The following is a 21,371-nucleotide window of genomic DNA, read 5'->3' as shown; positions in this document are numbered from 1 at the left end:
ACGAGATTGACAGCCCCACTGCGTCTCGCCACCTTGTCCAATCACGGAACACTTTGCATTCATTGACGAAATGCAAAGCGAGCTCTCAATGGCGGCCATGCCGAGTGGCTGATCTCCTGTGTTCACAAAGCAGCGGGGCAGCTGCTCCGTACAGGACCTGGAATCAAATGGAGATCACTGGAGTAGTGGTGTCTCCTGCAACAATTTCCAGTTTCTCAATGGATCCCATAGGTATGGTATATACAACGTTACATTGGTCCAAGCCAGGGCTGTCTTAATGTGAGGGCACACCTGGGCACTGTCAAGGGGGCCCCAGCTGCATGGGGGCCCCTGCACATTCCCCAAAGCAGCTGGTCCTTGAGCCCATGCTGCCCCAAAATTGGGGCCCCATGATGGCACTCAGAGTGATGGATACACAGGGGAAGCAGGCTGGCAGCGGTGCGCTGTGCTGTGCAGAACGATACCTATTATTTCATAGCCAGCAGGGAGGGGTGGGGCTGGAGCGCCAGTGATGCTCTGACCCCGCCCCATGCAGCCTGAATGCTCGGAACTTGGAGGCTGGAGTAGGAGTGGGAGGGGTAGGAGCTGGAGTGGGAGCTGCTGAGTTGGCAACACTGAGAGCCCATCTGCAGAAGTGGCATTGTGGATGGTGTCATGGTGAGCCCAGCTGTCCAGCACTGTTTGCACCGAAGGGCTTGGAATGCCCGGAGGGATGCTATCTCCTCTGCCCCTCCTTCTGCCTGGTTGATTGGTATATGTGAGTCCAGTGCTGGGGGTGGGCACAGAGCCAAAAGTTTACATGAACTACACCTCCACTGGAAAAGGGGGTACTACATGGATGGAATAATGGTGCTGGGGGATATCAAGGGTGTATGGGGGAAAACAATGCTGAGGGGGGATCTGGGATGTATAGGGGGTAGCAATGCTTGGGGTATCTTGGGTGGCTATAGTGCTAGAGGTAACAGGGATGTAGAGAGGCCACAGTGAAGGGGGTATCAGGGATGTAGTGGGGTCACAATATAAGGGGTATCTTATGGTATATGGTTACAGTGCTGGGGGAATATCTGGGGTGTAGAGGGGTCAGAGTGCTGGGGGGATATCTGGGATGTAGAGGGGTCAGAGTTCTGGGGGATATCTGGGGTGTAGAGGGGTCAGTGTGCTGGGGGGGATATCTGGGGTGTAGAGGGTTCAGTGTGCTGGGGGGATATCTAGGATGTAGAGGGGTCAGAGTGCTGGGGGGATAAGTGGGGTGTAGAGGGGTCAGAGTGCTGGGGGGATATCTGGGGTGTAGAGGGGTCAGTGTGCTGAGGGGAAATCTGGGATGTAGAGGGGTCAGTGTGCTGGGGGGATATCTGGGGTGTAGAGGGGTCAGTGTGCTGGGGGGATATCTGGGGTGTAGAGGGGTCAGTGTGCTGGGGGGATATCTAGGATGTAGAGGGGTCAGAGTGCTGGGGGGATATCTGGGGTGTAGAGGGGTCAGTGTGCTGGGGGGGATATCTGGGGTGTAGAGGGTTCAGTGTGCTGGGGGGATATCTAGGATGTAGAGGGGTCAGAGTGCTGGGGGGATATGTGGGGTGTAGAGGGGTCAGAGTGCTGAGGGGAAATCTGGGATGTAGAGGGGTCAGTGTGCTGGGGGGATATCTGGGGTGTAGAGGGGTCAGTGTGCTGGGGGGATATCTGGGGTGTAGAGGGGTCAGTGTGCTGGGGGGATATCTGGGGTGTAGAGGGGTCAGTGTGCTGGGGGGATATCTAGGATGTAGAGGGGTCAGATTGCTGGGGGAATATCTGGGGTGTAGAGGGGTCAGTGTGCTGGGGGGAAATCTGGGATGTAGAGGGGTCAGTGTGCTGGGGGGATATCTGGGATGTAGAGGGGTCAGTGTGCTGGGGGGATATCTGGGGTGTAGAGGGGTCAGTGTGCTGGGGGGATATCTAGGATGTAGAGGGGTCAGAGTGCTGGGGGGATATCTGGGGTGTAGAGGGGTCAGTGTGCTGGAGGGATATCTGGGGTGTAGAGGGGTCAGAGTGCTGGGGGGATATCTAGGATGTAGAGGGGTCAGAGTGCTGGGGGGATATCTGGGGTGTAGAGGGGTCAGTGTGCTGGAGGGATATCTAGGATGTAGAGGGGTCAGAGTGCTGGGGGGATATCTGGGGTGTAGAGGGGTCAGTGTGCTGGGGGGATATCTGGGGTGTAGAGGGGTCAGAGTGCTGGGGGGATATCTAGGATGTAGAGGGGTCAGAGTGCTGGGGGGATATCTGGGGTGTAGAGGGGTCAGAGTGCTGGGGGGATATCTAGGATGTAGAGGGGTCAGAGTGCTGGGGGGGATATCTGGGGTGTAGAGGGGTCAGTGTGCTGGGGGGATATCTGGAGTGTAGAGGGGTCAGAGTGCTGGGGGGATATCTGGGGTGTAGAGGGGTCAGAGTGCTGGGGGGATATCTAGGATGTAGAGGGGCCAGAGTGCTGGGGGGATATCTGGGGTGTAGAGGGGTCAGAGTGCTGGGGGGATATCTAGGATGTAGAGGGGTCAGAGTGCTGGGGGGATATCTGGGGTGTAGAGGGGTCAGTGTGCTGGAGGGATATCTGGGGTGTAGAGGGGTCAGAGTACTGGGGGGCATCAATCTAGCAGATATATTATATGCACAGGACAGCTTTGTTACTTTATGTACATAGTATTTTCCCACTGTTTCTTTGCTGTACAGAATGATTGTTCATGTAGTTAATGAGGAGCTCCACCCAAAAGGGGAAGCTCCGTTTGTCTGCCTCCTACCTACTTGATGTCTGTTTACCTGCACTGTCTCCATTGTAAGGGCCCCAGAGCAGTACTTTGCCCAGGGGACCATGATGCTATTAAGACAGCCCTGGTCCAAGCTGGAACAATGTAAATATGGAAAAATATCCATACCTGGAATTCTTCTTTAAAGGAACCCTGCCACGAGAGAAACACGTAGTCTGTTAATAGTGTCCTCTTTTAAAATGCCAATTGCATGGCTGCTTTTACTTCAATTCCTTCTAAAACATTGACAAGTACAGAGCTCAGGAAATTACCTAATTTCTCCAACTATACTTGTTCTAGGCTTGGCATTCTGAAGTACCAATTCCAAAAACAGCCAGGCAACCAGTAAATTTAGAAGGAGTAAATCCCATGTACCCATAATTACCCAACACAACCAGTCAGAGTTTATTTTCAGCTCACTGAATGGCTCATGTATTATTGCTGCTGCTTCTTTTTATATACTGGGCTCATAATGCAGTATATATAACGAAGACTTCTACTATAAATATAGGCTTATGTAGTAAAGCAATGCAAATGGTAATGATGGTGTACACTGTGCTGTAGACCACTGCATACCGATTCTAGTTAAAGAACAACTAAAGGCGAAACCCTTTTTTTTTTTTTTTTTTTTTAGATTTGGATAGAGTGGTAAGGGGATGGAACCTCTGTAAGGTTTTTATTGCTATGTCCCCATGAAGGTGACATTGCCTTGATCACCAGTGTCACCAGGAAAGGAAGTTAGAATCAACCTAAAAGGTTGTCACCAGAACAGGAATAGAGGAGAGATTGTCTAATGGGGACATTTGATCCCATGACAGCTGTCTAAGGGTTCTTTCAGATAATTTATGTCTGTTCCAATCAATTCCAATTTTGAATCTGTGAACAGACCTCCGGCTGCTTTTGTGATATTGGCGTACGTTCAGCTTTTTTTTTTCCTTTGCTGAGCTGAACAGACCCATATTAGGTCTATGGGCAGGCAGATGGACATGGGCAGGCAGATGGACATGGGCAGGCAGATGGACATGGGCATGCATCTCTTTTTCATTATTTACCTCTGACCAGGTTTAGGTCCAAAAAACAGAAAAGGACGGAAACCTTTTCCATTTTTTTCCTGGACCTAGATGGACTAGTTAGTTGGATGTAAATGGACACACTTCCCTTTACATCCGCGTGCCCATGTTCGAATCGCTCGTCAGAGAGCATTTCACAGGCCCTAAGGGGGTGTTGTATTGCCTCTCCACTGCTTGCTTTAACCCCTTGAACCCGGTACTAGCATACCCCAATCGTGTGCATCCCACCTAGTGGCAAGGCGCTTGCAGAGCAGCCCCACTCACTTGAATGGGAGACACGTTCATCAGGTGATATGCCCCCTGAAAGCAGGGGTCTGTTTCCTGCTGCAGTCACCAAGCAAACCATCGCAGCCGTGACATGTGTACACCCCAGGCTGCTGTCCCTGCAGCTTAAAGGGGTAGCAGTTGGGGGCAGTAAAAGCGTGGCTCAACCGCTGGGTTTTTACCACCCCCAACCGCTAGAGTGAATGAGCCCTTACATTGTAAAGCTATCCACTGGTTTTCTGCTGAGCTTATAGAACAGGAAATAAAGGGAAATCTCCCTAATGCCCTGACAGCAGTTCTAACTCTCCTTAGGGGTTTATTCACAAGGGTAGCCAGTCTGGCAGTAAAAGCAGATCGAGCCGCAGTTTTATTGCTCCGAATCGCCCAGCTAAACACAGAAATGTAGCCACTCGGGGCTGTACACATGTCATGGCAAATATTAAATGGCATGTCACATTTGGCGGGCATTACCGCCGCTGCATGCAACTCATTCAAGTGACTAGGGCCCCACCCCCACCGCCCCGCAACCATGTGCTGTGCACGCAGTTTCGGAGTGATGGATCTGCAATTTGAATGTTAAAACAGGAGGTGAGGAAGTGATATATAGGGGTTGATTTACTAAAAGCAAATAGACTGTGCACTTTGCAAAGTGCAGTTGCTCCAGAGCTTAGTAAATGAGGTAACGTTTCACTTTACAAAGAATACCCAATCACATGCAAGGAAAATAAAAAAAAAACCTGCATTTTTGCTTGCACATGATTGGATGATGGAATTCATCAGAGCTTCTGCTCATTTACTAAGCTCTGGAGCAACTGCACATTGCAAAGTGCACAGTCTATTTGCCTCTAGTAAATCGACCCCACAGCCTCCTTGCTGCCTGTCAAATGCCCACTGAAAAGTGATCCATCGCAGATCGCTTTTCTTAGGAGAGACAATGTATGTGATTTGGAACCCCTAGTTTATTCAAAATAAAAAATAAAAACGTTTTGACTTTAGGTATAGCTTACCTACAGTAGATGCAGTTATGAGGCTATGGCTTAAGGCTTATTCACACCAGCCCATTGGGCAATTTGCCTTATCCTATTGCTTCAGTTCACACCAACATGTTGCATTGGTGCGCCCTGAAAAAAATAATAGGACATGTTGCATTTTTGCACAGTGCAGTGCCGTTAGGCATGCTATAACATCACAATACACTGCTGTGCATAGAGTTCAATAGATTGTTCCGTGCCCTCCATGCTCTTTGCACTTTCTGGCTGTACTGTATAAAAATACCCGACAACTGGCTTGATTGGAGCTGGCACATTAATGCATGTGTTGGCAAATTGCTTTGGGCTTATCGGCACAGCACAGTGGGTAATGTTTATAAATAAAACCTACACGGCCGCCAAGAATGCACACACGCCTTCATTTCTTGATCTTCATACATCTCGCAACACTTGATGCTTCACCCCAACTCCTGCAGCCAGGATATTAGATATCAGGTTCTCTGAGTCATTTTATTTTATTACAGATGGTAGAAGATGATAGGTGGTGCCACCCTCCAGTAAAGTGTACTGTAAATCCTCCTAGTGGCCTTTTGGGCACACGGGCAAGTTCTGTATGCTTCACCAGACTTGAAGGACCACGTAGAGATGCTAGGGTTTTGGTGACATAGCCCAGCAAACATCCTGCCCAAATCTTAGGAAATCATTATCAGTTGGGTGGTGGCCAGCAGTAAATGGATAATTGGCGAGGAGCTCAGGTAGCACCTGATTAATTATAACAGGATTAGTGAGCCTAGATTATATTAGTCTTTATCCTTGGCATCAACCTGGGTCCCAGGAGGCTACAATAAGGCTGGAGTGCTTAGGATGGCAGGGACCCAGTTCTGAAGAGGCATTGAGGAACTGAAAAGGATAAGCTTCTAATCTGATCTCTAGTGTCAGGGACAGTCTGGGATGATCCTGTGCCTACATAAGGAGCACATAATGTGCCAATGATGACAGACACTAAATCCATCACTGTCTATTTTCCAGATCTTTGTGCTGTCACTCACAAATCAGCCACCACGAAAACACTAGTATCCGAAGGCAATTTTGTTTGCATTTTGGTAGAGTGGTGGTGGGTTAGAACATCTGCCTGGTCTTTATTGTTGTTTATGCCCACACCCATCCAATGGGGACACCTGTTTCTGTGACAATTGTCCAAGGGGTGAATTTTTAAAGAGTTGTCATGTAAAAACTGCATGTAGATTTGTTCTGTGCAAATCTGGACCAAAACAAATGTTATTAGACTATTTTCTTTCTGGGACAAATGGTATTCGTCATAGAGAATTGAGTGAATTAAGAAAATACTGCATTATAGCCACTAGATGGGGCTAGTGATTATGAGAAATATAAACACACTTACTATGATCATCAGCTCCTTATAGTAATTAAAAAAATACTATATTATGACAACTATATGAATAAGGAACATTCGACCCAGAAACAAAAAAGCTTAATAACCTTTGATTTTTGCCCCCAGGCACATAAACACAATGAATGTGCATGCAGTTTCTCAGGACAAATAGCTCTGTGATTTTTTTTCTTCAATACACCATTAAGACTTTGTTTCTCCAATGAGGGTCTTAAGACAGCAAGTAAGGAAAATCTTCCCAATGTTACACACCTAACAAAACGTCTCTACTACTCTCACTATCTAAAGGTTTTGAATTTAGATACACTGAGAGAAAGATGGAGGTTTCCATGGCTGACTCCTGCTAGTTGCTTGGCTATCTCAGCGGTACTATGACTTTCTAATCTGTGTTCATGTTCAGTGTCTCAGAGTAAAATTAAAACTTCTGATCTGAATACTTATCAAAAGTCAGAAGGATTATCATAATAGCCAGGCAACTAGCATTTTAAGTAGCCTGCAGCAGTAACAGTCTACATATTGTCAGTGCAGGTTTCCTTTGAAGCAGCCTTTCTCACCCATTTTACCCCAGAGCAACTTTTCAAATATTTTTATGGTTTCGGGGAACCTAAAAACCAACGCATTGGAGAGCAGTAGGAAAAATGCCCTGTACGTTTGTGATTGAAAAAAATGGAGAATAATAATGGCCATTAAAGTCCCGTAAGGGAGAGTTTACTCTATTTTCTTGGATCTTTGGGATGTGGGCCCATTCCATTGCTCAACCACACCACCTTTTTCTTTGATGTACATTAGTGATTAGTAGAAAGAATGTCCCCTTACATTGGTGGTCTGTGGGAAGAATGACCCCTTTTATTAGTGGTCAGTGGGCAGAATGTCCCCTTATATTGGTGGTCAGTGGAAAGAATTTCACCTTATATTGGTGGTCAATGAGAAGAATGTCCCCTTACATTGGTGGTCTGTAGGAGGAATGTCCCATTACATTGGAGGTCAGTAAGAAAAATTACCTTTACATTGGTGGTAGTAGAAAAATGTCGTAATAGAAAAATGTCCCCTTACATTGGTGGTCAGTAAGAGAAATGTCCCCTCACATTGGTGGTAAGTGGGAAGAATACCACACTTACAGACAGCTAAAAAGGTAATTGGTGTCATGCTTGTTGGCTATGCCAAGTGGCGTTAGTCCAGGAAGAAATCAGCTACAGCTTAAGGAAAACCTAGCAACCTTTAGATTAAAGAGAAACCCTAGAGTTTGTTGGAGGGTTGATAATAGCTACTTTAAAGTGTATCACAAAGATTTTTTGTTTTATTTTGGATAGAGTACAGTTTAGTTAAAACTCCTGTCCAATTTTGTTTTTGGGTCTTATGGGGGTTTTCCTTTCACTTTTTGTTCTGTACACAATAGCAAAATTATGTGAGAGGAAATCTCCCCAAGGTTTACACTGGAAGAGGTGTTTACAGGTTTCTCATCACGTTCCATTCCTTCCAGTGACAAGCACACAATTTTGTATTTCCCATAACTTTCTGTCCCATGACCCAAGAACAATAAAAAAGGTGGACTTCCCAGGTGTGAACACAGAGAGCATCAAAAACCTCACAGGGGTTTTAAACCTTTCCATACCATATCCAAAACTAAAAAAAAAAAAGTTGGCCTATCGTGCTCCAAGGCTGAAGTCTAGGGCTCTCTGGTGGATTTAGACACGTCTTATGGGCAGTACACACGATAGGATTTTCCGACAACATATGTTGGATGTGTGCTTGTTGTCGGAAAGTTCGACCGTGTGTATGCTCCATAGAACATTTGTTGGCGGAATTTCCGCCAACAAATGTTTGAGAGCAGGTTCTCAAATTTTCCGACAACAAGACTTGTTGTCGGAAATTCTGAGCGTGTGTACACAATTCTGACGCACAAAAGTCCACGCATGCTCGGAATCAAGCAGAAGAGCCGCACTGGCTATTGAACTTCATTTTTCTCGGCTCGTCGTACGTGTTGTACGTCACTGCATTCTTGACGTTTGGAATTTCTGACAACATTTGTGTGACTGTGTGTATGCAAGACAAGATTGAGCCAACACCCTTTGGAAAAAAATCCACGGTTTCGTTGTCGGAAAATCCTATCGTGTGTACATAGCTTTAGAGTTATTCTACTGTCTATGTTTTATAGATGAGATGTGCTCATATCTTTCTATCACTTGACAAATAATTACACAAGGCAAATGTAATTGGATGGAGGAAAGGAGGCAGTCATGGTATAGAATGTCACTGGGGGCATTTCCAGGGACAAACATTTCCTGTAACATATGTGTAAACCCTGAGAGTGTCCAGACCAGACAGTTCATTCCTTAGATTCTTAGGACTGATGGGAGTGTAACACTTACAACCCTCCTTGCAGTATTCCACGATGTAGCCATCCAGTCCTCCTGCACCAATCCTCTCTGGAGGTCTCCACTTCAGTACGACGCTGGTGTCACTGACATCGTCCACTGTCAGCTGAGTGGGCTCACTGGTAGGAGCTAAAGGGAAGCAAAGCAAATAATGTGAGCTTTTATATGATATCATTGGTTTCACAAAACAGCACTGACAGTGATCTGTGTCTGTCTTCACTGTATTATTCTGGTCCTAAGTGTCCCCTGCCATCTGCGCTCTAACAATCACCCCCACTCCACAAGTATTTTTTCTGCTGCTTCTGTCCCCTTCCACCTCTGTTCCAACAATCATCACCTCTCATCAATTGTACCCTCTGCTGCTTCTGTCCCCTTCCACCTCTGCTCCAACAATCACCACCTCTCATCAATTGTACCCTCTGCTGCTTCTGTCCCCTTCCACCTCTGCTCCAACAATCACCACCTCTCATCAATTGTACCCTCTGCTGCTTCTGTCCCCTTCCACCTCTGCTCCAACAATCACCACCTCTCATCAATTGTACCCTCTGCTGCTTCTGTCCCCCCTGCACTTAGCTGCATCAAAAAATCACCACTTTACAAGTGTCCCCTCTAGGGCCCCTGCCCTTCGCCACCTCCACTCTAAAAATCACTGTTGCTCAACAAATGTCTTCTCTGCTACCTCTCTCCCACCACCTCTGCTCAAACAATCACCACCACTCCACAAGTGTCCCCTCTGCTGCCTCTGTCCTCCACCACCTCCCCTCTAACATTCACTCTCCTCCACAAGTGTCATTTCTGCTGCCCTTGTCCCCCGCCACCTCCGCTCTAATATTCACTCTGCTCCACAAGTGTCCCCTCTGCTACCCTTGTCCCCCGCCACCTCCACTCTAATATTCACTCTGCTCCACAAGTGTCCCCTCTGCTGCCCTTGTCCCCCGCCACCTCCACTCTAATATTCACTCTGCTCCACAAGTGTCCCCTCTGCTGCCCTTGTCCCCCGCCACCTCCACTCTAATATTCACTCTGCTCCACAAGTGTCCCCTCTGCTGCCCTTGTCCCCCGCCACCTCCACTCTAATATTCACTCTGCTCCACAAGTGTCCCCTCTGCTGCCCCTGCCCTCCGCCACCTCCACTCTAACAATCACACTTGTTCAACAAATGTCCTCTCTGCTGCCTCTCTCCCACCACCTCTGCTCAAACAATCTCCACCACTCCACAAGTGTCCCCTCTATTTCCTCTGTCCTCCGCCACCTCCACTCTAACATTCCCTCTGCTCCATAAGTATCCTTTCTGTTGACTCTGTCCTCTGCCACCTCCGCTCCAACAATATTCCGAAGTCCTTAGATGTCCCCTCTGCTGCCTCTGTCCCCTGCCACCTTTGCTCTAACAAAAATCCATACTCCACAAGTGTCCCCTCTGCTATGTCCGACTCCCATCACCTCTAATCTAACAATAATCTCCACTCCACAAGTGTTGCCTCTGCTGCCTCCAGCTATCTATCTATCTATCTATCTATCTATCTATCTATCTATCTATCTATCTATCTATCTATCTATCTATCTATCTATCTATCTATCTATCTATCTATCTATCTATCTATCATCAACATTGCAATACATAATATCTATAAATCTCAATTAATTGTCCTGTCCTCTCAGTCCTGGTTAATATTTGTACAACAAGAACTTAAATATACATAGATAAATAAATTGTGCAAATAAAAATGAGTATGACGGCTGTGTATTTTTTTGTTCTGTATGGAAATCAGCTTATCTGATACCTAGTGAGATGCATAAGATTTCATATTTTGCATTACCCTCTCAATAGACATAATTATGTGTATAATAAAGCAGCAAAGCACAATGAACCCAAAGTAACCGAACAGATCTCCACAAATTGATGAATTCTGTTTGCAGGTTACTATAGTAAAAAGGTCACATTGTCCTGGGCTGTAAGTGTCTATAGTCTAGAGCAGAACGGCAGAGGGTATTTTTGTACCTGGGGGGTCCACACATAAGTTTTGAACAAATTAACATTTTTCTCAATCCTCTTTTGTTATGTGCACATTTTTCTCAATCCTCTTTTTGTTGTGTGCAGAAAAAAAAAAAGAAATTATATATATATATATATATATATATATATATATATATATATATATATATATATATATTTATATATATATATATATATATATATATATATATATATATATATATATATATATATTTACTCACCAAAGACTTTGCTATGGGTAGTCACAGTACAAATTACATGTGCAATAATATATTGTGCAATATATATATATTATATCTTTATACAAAGCAAAAGACACCCACAATGTGAACCTTTTATTCACGTTAAAGGATGGCTTTCTAACGTTAGAATCTGATTTTACTCCCTAAACTGCCTAAAACTCTATACAGAAGCTTGGATTATAGGCAGATCAATTATAGATGAATTGGAGTCTATGGGTAACAGCAGTTATTAAATACGTCTATCCCCCTGAACACGGAGAATACATCAGTATGGAGTTTCACATTTACCATTTATATCTGGATCAACTATGTAAAAAAATTCTCAACATAGTACGTGCAAAAAACGTATTACCAAACAAAAGCACAGCTTTCTACAGCTAACTTCTAATTTTTAATATCTTGTAAATCTATCAAACCATTTTTCATCATGTTTTTCATTCTGGTTACCATTGTGGGCAGGTCAAATCACTAAACATTAATGTAACACTTTTAAAATATAAGGTTTTGCTTCATTCTATTCCTAAAAAAAAATTAGAATGTGCTGGAATCTTGCTCTATTTGTCATGAAAACGGTCACCTTCTAGCAATATACAGCATTTTGAATCAATAACACAAGTATCACTTTCATAAGATTACAATTACACAGTAAGAGGCGGAGTTATGACAACTTTACCTATACTGTGCAAAAGTATATCCCACAGTAGCCAATCAAATATCTTGTTTTGTAGGAAACCCAATTGGTAACCATGGGCCTCCACACATTTAACTCCTTCCCAAATCCACAATATTGTGGCCCATAAAAGGATCTGGTCTGAAACCTTTTGACACAGATCTTAAAAATGAATGAAAAAAGTATAACTACATTCAAAGATTATTTTGGAAAAGGCCAGCTAGTGTCTGTAGTCCAACTTGATTCCCACCAATTAGCAGAGATAAGCCAACCATCTAAGCAGCAGAGATAGCATCCACCGAAATAATACACTTAAATATTCCATGAACCAGTAAAACAGAGGTCATCCACACCTAATTTTTCTTTTTTTTGGATTTTCCTTCTTGACATTCTTGGGGAATCCACTTTAACAGGTTCTTGAACGGACACGCGGGTCATGGTGGCTCTATGTCTCCAAGCTTAAATGGAGCCTTCAGATACTGAAACCAAACTCCTCGTAGAAGTGTAAGGATAGTAGAAGGAAAGCAGAGTTCTATGAACTAAGGATCTGGATGAGTGAAGGGGAGGGGGGGAAAGAGGATGAGCTTAACCAAGACCCTGCTCCCACCCCTTCTCTATAGCTAAGAACATTTCTTTCATGTACTCTGAGCCTTCATCCCCAATCACCCTTATGCTCTCACCTCTAAATATAGCCAGCACACTTCCATCAGCATATTTACCAGACCAAACCCAGGCAAGGTGAATGATAATTGTAGATACATAATAGAGAATACAATGTAAATGAGTTCAATGACAAAAAAGACTGAGATGTTCGCAATTCTCATTAAAAACAAGGGCATCCTAATGGTATTTATATATAGATCTTGAGTACAAAGAAGAGAACACGAGGATCAGTTACCTCTTAGTGAGTCACCCCGCCGAGTATGTGTGAAAGGTGACTTTAGGTGACATAACGATTTATGAAAATAACCTTCCATCACACTTAAGGTGACTCTAGCCATATTAGTGCGCTTGCGACAACATAGTTGAAAACTGTCCATGATTCTTTTAATTTTGGACTTGCATGTTTAGGATAGTGGTCTACCCCCTCCTTGGACTGAGAACTAGGTAGAATACCCTGAAAGCTTGTCCTGAAATGTAACTATTAGTGCAAATAAGTAGCACAGACAGTCTCTGTGTCTGCTGCGGCACTTGATCTCTTAAAAATGTCACTTGGCTCATGCACGTGGGCATAATTAAATACTAATATAGTTGGATCTTGCTGCCAGAAAGATTCAGTGTAAAATGCATGCAATAGCTCATAGCATACTTTTGTGTTTCATTTTTGTGTTTATTCCAGACACAAGAGCAAATTTACATGCAAACGCAGATGGACGCACTAATTAACACAAATTTTAGGTGTTTAGACCCCGTTCACACCAAGGCGCTTTTCAGGCATTTTAGCTCTAAAAATAGCACCTGTAAAGCACCTGAAAAGTGCCTTTCAAGCCTCCCCAGTGTGAAAGCCCAAGTACTTTTACACTGGGGTGGTGCGCTCGCGGGACGGGAAAAAAAGCCCTGCAAGCAGCATCTTCGGGGCGGTGTGTACACCACCCCTGCCCTGAAAGGAATGGGCAGCGCTTCCAAAGCGCAACAAGGGCAATTTTAACCCTTTCTTTGGCCGCTATCGGGGTGCTTTTAACCAACGGTAAAGCGGCGCTAACGGACCCGCTGCCCCAGTGTGAAAGGGCTCTTATATGTGTAAAAAAAAACCACAAAAATACTCTTCCCTGAATTCAGGATTTTACAGTTTTATGTCCCTGAAGGCTACTCTAATAAATGGAGTTAAATGCCTCCATGTTTAAAGCGGAGTTCCGCTTAAAAAAAAAATTAAAAGTCAGCAGCTACAAATACTGCAGCTGCTGACTTTTAATAGTCAGACTTACCTGTCCCAGGGTCCAGTGATGTGGGGGAACGAAGCTCTGCTCGTCTCCCCCTCCTCTCTACGGTGCTGGCATAGCCGCTGTGGGCACCCGGCTGTGGCATCACAGCCGGGCACGCACGGCACATGCACGAGCCGCGACTGACCGGCAATCATCTGGGACCTGTGACGTGTCCCAGATGATTGCCGAGAGGGAGGGGGGAAAGGTGATCTCCCTTCTGGTGCCGTGGTGCACTGGGAGGAAATGGGAGCTGGAACCGTCAAAAAAGAGGGTATCCGCCCCCCCCCCCCCCCAAAAAAAAAATGACATGCCAAATGTGGCATGTCAAGGTCACCTACCCTTAAAGCGGAAGTTCCATTTTTGGGTGGAACTCCACTTTAAGGTCATATTGGATTGACTAGAGCTGCGTTCAGATCCGTGAAAAAAAATGCTAACTGCAGCATTTTTGCCATCCACATGCAATGCGCCTTAGATGACAGTCATTTGTAAATTACATTTATATGCTTCAAAGCAATAAATATAAATCCGGTCAGCTAATCAGTGAACAATTTTTGTTTTCCTGAGGAAGATGTTTGAAGCATTCGAAACGCGTTGAGATAACATGTAGATTTTGAACTGAAATAAGTTTTGTGAACTCTACTTTGCAAATACTGGATATGGTGCTATATACAATTTTAATATTTGTATAATAAACTTTTTATGAATTTAATTTGTGCTACCATTTTCTATATGCCCAGAAAAAAAATAATTCCTACTATGAAGAGAACAAGAGAATGTTTCTACATACAGGAGGACCATGAACATGAAGTCAGATCACAGCAGCAAAAAAAAAAGGAGTTTGGAGATTTGGAGGAGTCTGAGAACAATATTAAGGACCATACACATGATAGGACTTTTTGACAACAAACATGCAAATTAGCTGTGTTAAGGCAACACCCGACCGTGTGTACGCTCCATCGGACAAACTTTTTCGTTTTTCATCGGACAAATGTTGGCTGTGCGAACAGACAAACTTGGCGGCAACAAAAATCCTACGTCGGCAAGTCCGATCGTGTGTACACAAAACCATCGGACTTTAGTCCAAAGTACAAACACGCATACTCAAAACCAATGCAAAAGTTCAGACAAGAATACAGAAGTTGACCAAAGGGTGGCGCCGGAGAATTGAACTTCCTCTTTTGAAGTGTCATCAGTACTCGTGTTTGTTGCCCAAAAAGTCCTGCCGTGTCTATGCATACCAAGTTCACTGCCAACACCCTTTGGACAGAAATCCACGGAAAAGTTTGTTTAAAGTCCGCTCGTGTGTACGAGGCTTAAGAGAGTTTTGCGGTAAGAATACATACTTGAATAGAATTTTTTTTAAAACCAGTATTTCGTGTCACTTTAATGGTAAGTTGGTCAACAGGTTTATGGGCCTGCATAAGAAATATATGGTGTCCAGCCTGCTTGCATACCTAAACATTTGGGGAAATAGGTCTAAATGATCCTGCCTTTTGTGGCCCACTTTGAGTGTAATTTATCAGAGTAAAAGTGAGGACATCTATTAGTCCATTACACAGAAGTCAGACTTGTGGACTTGTGCATGTCTTGGGTTTCTGCTTTGTATCTGCGTCTGCAGTAATGGTGACAGATGAATATCTTCTACATGGACAACAAACCCCTGACAATCCCTGGCAGCTGTGTGTAATACTGGAAGCCTCCATGTTAACTGGAAGAATGAGAGATAGTATGACATATTATAGGAGAACTATGCCACACATGCAAACCAGCCACATAACACTGCCCAATGCAATTTCAGAAATACAACAACCATTCGTGATAGAAACAGGAGTATTCCTATATCAGTCATCATGTATTCCTGTATATAAAACACTATAGGGGAGATTTACTAAAACTGGAGCATTTTGAATCTGGTGCAGCTGTGCCTGGTAGCCAATCAGCTTCTAACTTCAGCTTCTTCCATTAAGCTTTAACAATAAAGCTTGGAAGCTGATTGGTTTTTATACAGAGCTGCACCAGATTTTGCACACTCCAGTTTTAGTAATCACCTCCTTTATCACACTATGATGCAACTACTTAAGATATTACAAGTATTTCTTCAAGTTAAAAACTGAAAAGGCAAAAGTGCTGTGTAAAAAAATGCACAAAAAGGTAGATATACACCTGATATAAACTCATCTGTCACAAAGAAAAGCTGTATCCTTCAATAAACGGAAGAGAAAAACATTTTTGGTTGGATTTATGCTTTAAAGGATTAATAAACCCCAAAAAATTAAATTTATTGCAGCTTAAAGTCCTTAGATGTGGTGACTGTATCAGGAGAGCAGCCTAGGGTGACAACCGTGGCTCCTCCATAGATACAGTGGAGGAGTGACGTAGCCAACCAGGTACAGGAGGTGTGTTATTTGCAGGATTACAAGGTGAAAATGAAAGGATAAAACCTGAAAAACGAATTCAGCCACCACACAAAGGACTAGTAACCTGAAATATATTATATTTTTCATTCTGGGTTTATATACAGTTTAACAGTCATAAGGAGTTCAGAGACTCCATATAAATGCATGGAGTACATCCTATTATTCATGTAATTTACAACAGAGGTATATTCATTTATCATAATTGCCTGCTGTTATGTGAGACACTATCTTCCTACAAATACAAACCATGTGGAGAATTCACTGAGCTTTTTGATCCAGGGTAAAATGATGGACAATTTTGACATTGTTTGGAAGTTTGCTTTGACAAATGTGTCTCAAGTATTTCAGTAAACGTCATGTAGACGGCACATCACTAGACGCAGACTGAAGCCTGAGCTAGTTATAAATCACGGTACCTAAGGTGTCATAAATATAGTGTCTGCCTTTTCTGGCTATGCAATATAGGTGTTACCTAGCTGATGTTTCCACTCCAACTGTTTACAGATGAACTTTGGGTACCCCCTACTCCCCTCTTTAGCTAATTACTAGGTTTAAAAAATATGCTGAAAAACATTTGCCTAAATGTGTGGTCACATGATGTACCAGGTCCTGAGTCTTTGTAGTTGAGGATGGTCCTCCTTCAGGTTTTCATGCCTATCCCTGGGTGACACGGACACTTCCTACTGGGTGTCCATCCACGGGTTACTTTGAAGATGGCAGCAGCTGAAGACATTAGGAACAGGCAACTGGTCTACTGCAGCACTGGATCAACTGCTCTTGACTCCCGGAAGCAGTGCCAGTGAGGGACATGGATGGTGATATGTATAAAATAGTTCTATAAGGTTGTTACCATAAAAAAAAATAGCTGAACGGATGATTTAGAGGGGGAAGAGGATAGTCTTTAAGATGGCAGAAAGCCATTAGTATTACTATGAAATTCAGATCGCACGTTTTCTCCAATGTTTGGCAGTGATATACTAGACATGGCAATTTGGTGGAGTGATTGAACGTTTTTTTTTATTTCACTGGCACCTGGGACTGAAAGCCAGCACCCTCACAAAATGTTGGCTGGAGGCCCTAATGGAGGGGACGTTTATTATTGTCCCATTGACTTACATTGTCATGGTTACATACCACTTATTTTTATTTTATACATTACAGAATTCCCATTCACCACAATATTAAGATCTTTCACACATGACACTTCATGGGGGATGGTGTGTGTGCTCCCGGTTTTCCTGTTTGTTCCCTTCCTCAGCTCCCGGGCTAGACTCATTTGGCTGACCCCTGGAATGTGGTATTGCACGGTCCCTTTATCAGATTATACGTGAGTATTTTTCAGCATGGCCAGTCATCTCCAATTCTCCCTTCTCCCCATGTAAGTAGTTACACCAGACTATATTGGTTATCTATATCCCTTTACAGAACATCGATGCATTTGCTCCTGATGAGTGGATAGAAGTCCACGAAACGTGTCAAGCTCATTCTGATGCATCCAATATACATCAAGAATTTTAGATGGTTTTCCCCTCTCTTAGATCCCATCTTGTGATATGGTTCAACCTGCACATGGGGGATTATGATGTACAATTTTATTTGCTTGTGCCATGCTGTTATATTTCTTACTATGTATATTGATACCTCTTATGCTTTCATGCATGTTATACTGTTTTATGTCATGCCAATCATTGGTTTATCAATAAACATACAGATGTTTATACCTAATATGAATTTGTTTGATTCCACCACGCAAACTTCATTCAAAGTCCCAACCTTCCCCCTCTTTGCATATAGTATAGGGGTGGGAGCGTGAACCTTCCCTCACGTCCCATTTAAAATCCCAATGTTCCCCCCCCCTTTTTTTCATACAGATTAGGGATGGAGGTTTTATGTGGTTAGGACCGATCATTTTCCTATGGCTGACCCTAATGGATCAGACCATAATTCAATGTCATTTACAGAATATAGTGTTGACTGCGCTACCCCAATATCATAACATTGAATACACCACTCTTGTTCAACCATGAAATAAATCATATAAATGACAAAAAAATGGGATATAAATTGTGCCAACCTTCCCCCTCTTTGCCTTAACATATACTCAGCACACTGGTGGAATGTTCATATAGCGATTGAATATGGAAAGGGGTTACAGAACTTGTCCAACTGAAAACTGGCCACAGACAGTATACTTGCAGTTCACGTATTACAGAGGTCAATTGAAATACACAGTTGCATGCAATTGCATAGGCTGTGCAATCATGTTGGGGTGTATTTAGACAAAAAAAAAACTGCATAGCAATTCAAATAGTGAAAAAATACCATATTTGGCAACTGCATGATGCTACGTACTAGAGGTAATTCCTATGACCTGAGGATTTTATGAATACATGCCTTTGTAAAAAGGAGGAATAATTTAAATCGCTTACCAATGGGCATGAATGGCTGAGAGGGCTGGCTGGGACGAGACATACCGATGGCATTTACTGCATAGATACGTATCTCATATATGACCCCCTCAATCATCCGTTTAGATTCGTAGCTTAGTTCATTCACCAGGTCATAGTTCAGCCTCATCCAGCGGTAGCTTTTCTTCTTCTTCCTCTCCAGGACATAACCTGTCAGTGAAGTGACACTGTTAGTAACAGCACTGAGAACATTGGTAAAGAAATGGGAAAGTGCAGTTTCTCTCTGTAATATACAAATAGCTGCAACAACAGCATACAATGCAACAGAAGGCGGCCCATCTAAAATTATTTTAAGGGGAAACTCTTATGTGTTTTTATTAAATACATATTTCAAGGTGTTGTACTGCAATGCTTGTTAAAAAGTAGGTTTTAACCAAGCACCGCCAACAATGGCGAGCTGGATCCAGAGGGTAGATGTCAGTAAGCTGGAAGACCTAGTGCTTTCTGAGAGACACCAACAGGAAAAATATAACAAGACATGGGCGATATGGAAACAATTCATCCTCTCCCCAGAGGGCATTGCCCTCAGAGCTTCCCAGTAATACAGATACCTTAGAAATTGGTACCTCGGGGCCGTCTTGACCAACCAGGGCCCTAGTCTATCCCACCCTAATAATCTACCCCCCGTTCTCCTTTCATTCATCCTACCCCCCCCCCTCCCCTTTCTTACCTTCCCTTCTTTTTGTTGTTAGTGCAAGTATGCAACTAGTCCAGCAGCTGGAGGTTAGAGATGGAAATAGAAGGGGGGAAAATAGGAAAGCAAATGTGAAATGCAGATGAAGATGAAAGGACCCCTGGGCTCCTCACCTAATTCCTCAGACTGATAAATATACATACAGAATGTACATATTAATGTATACCTTACCACCTAACGTTAACCTAGCAAAGAGGCAATATCTGTAACTAAACTGTATGGTCAACTGTAAATATGAAACCTGACTGCTATTCCTTCTCTCTGTAATGTTGTTGTTATAGTGGCGTTGTATGCATGTATTGCACTGTCTTTGCCCATGTTGGGTGTTAATAAAAAACATACATATTTGAAAAAAAAAATTAGGTTTTTAATTGTATGCTGGAGATGTGCTGGTTTTCCCTCTAGTGCAGGGTTTCTCAACCAGGGTTCCAGGATTCCTCAAGAGGTTGCTAGGGGTTCCTTGAGCAAGGAGCAATTTCTGCCTCTCAGATAAGTTCCCACTTATACCATTGATCTTTTTAGCTATCTGTAAGGAGGTAATTCTTCCCTAATGACCTCAAGTGTGAGGAACATTTTTCCACTGACCATCACACTAATGTATACTGAGGTGTAGATATAGTCATTTTTAGCAGAGGTTCCCTGAGACCAGAAAGTTATTTCAGGGTTACTCTGTGTTGAAAAGGTTGAGAAAGGCTGTTCTAGTGGTTATCTTTATGTCACGCAACCTAATCAACAACATGCCTAAACAATGGCTGTCATTGAATAAATCAGTGGTATTGATGGATCTAGGTACCCAAAGAGAATGTAACTAATGCAAATGCAACTAGTAATAGGGCTAACCATCATGTACATATATATTTACATATATAGTTACCCAATTCAATAACACAGGTTAAAAAGGTTATGCTTGTTAAAGTATCCCTGAAGTTTTGACTAGAGTAGGGGATGGTTACCAACCCATTTACATGGCAAAAATAAAAACGGTGTGTAGACATGGCAATTATGGAAAATGGCAGCGCAATGCACTATGGCAGTGGTGGACAATGTTAGCACTGCAGCACACCACACCATGTATGCCATGTTATTTTTTTTAATTAAAAAAGGGTCATTGTCTAGTGTGTTAAAGTGCCCTGCCAACCAATCAATATGGAATATGTGTAACTGAGACCTGGGTTTGACCCATCAGTGGATCACAATTGGAGAAGATCAAACAAATTCACATGGGCTACAATGGCTCCCTATAAACAGGGGACCTCAGATTTGGAAGGTACAAATACAATATCCAAAAAGAGTGCCAGGCCTGCTCATTGGTCTAGTGCTTGTTTTGGACTATGAATAGATATTTACCATTCAATATAACTGCAGCACACATTAATGCACAACAATGTGTTGTGGTAATGCACGTGCATTAATGCAGAGTATAGTGTGAATGGGTCCTAACACTATTCCCTCTTGCCCAGTTGGGGAGATTTCCCCTCATTTCCTGTCCCAGGGACACAACGGGCAGTGAGAAGTAATCTCTCCAAATTGATAAATAATAGTTTGGAAATTATAGTATTTTGAATGGTGAGCAGTGAAATGCCACTAAGCAGTGGCAGGTACTATGGATGGATGGTATTTCCCTTACCCAGAATTGGCATGCCTCCATTGTACTGGGGTGGATCCCACTGTACAGTACAAAAGTCCTCTCCGATGTTTAAGATCCTGGGGGATTCAGGAGGGTCTGGAACCTCTGTAAGAAAAAGCAAGGAGAACATTGTAGAGTATATCATTATAAATCCTGTATATAGGATGACTTCTGAGACAACATTGTCCACTCCCAACATAAAGCTACGTAGAAGTTGTTATCTGAGAAGTACAGAATTACGTTTGTACAGAAGGCATTAAAGACTCATTTTAGTAAGAAAGAAAAAAGAATCAGCTCAACTGACATTACCTATTATCGATTTGGTGTGTCCCTTGTGCTGCTAGCTTCTGGTTTAGTTGAGATTTTCCTCTTCCAACCCTCCCCACCTCCGCAACCTTAAACTTCCAGTGTGGTGGGCGTTAATAGAGAAAAGGGCC

At 43.3% G+C, this 21,371-nt stretch overlaps 1 protein-coding gene across 1 annotated transcript in view; it reads right to left on the bottom strand.

Annotated features, from left to right (window-relative positions):
- Positions 1-21,371, bottom strand: part of MYBPC3 (myosin binding protein C3) — a 209,423-nt gene that overhangs the window by 36,054 nt on the left and 151,998 nt on the right. The window contains exons 21-23 of the mRNA XM_073604365.1: positions 20,935-21,039; positions 18,575-18,763; positions 8,875-9,009 (exon numbers count right to left, since the gene is read on the bottom strand). Coding sequence (XP_073460466.1) covers positions 8,875-9,009; positions 18,575-18,763; positions 20,935-21,039 — 429 coding nt within the window. The remainder of the gene's footprint in view (positions 1-8,874; positions 9,010-18,574; positions 18,764-20,934; positions 21,040-21,371) is intronic.

This window comes from Aquarana catesbeiana, linkage group LG11 (assembly GCF_042186555.1).
Source record: "Aquarana catesbeiana isolate 2022-GZ linkage group LG11, ASM4218655v1, whole genome shotgun sequence".
NCBI lineage: Eukaryota > Metazoa > Chordata > Amphibia > Anura > Ranidae > Aquarana > Aquarana catesbeiana.
This window is presented reverse-complemented; position numbering and strand designations above follow the sequence as displayed.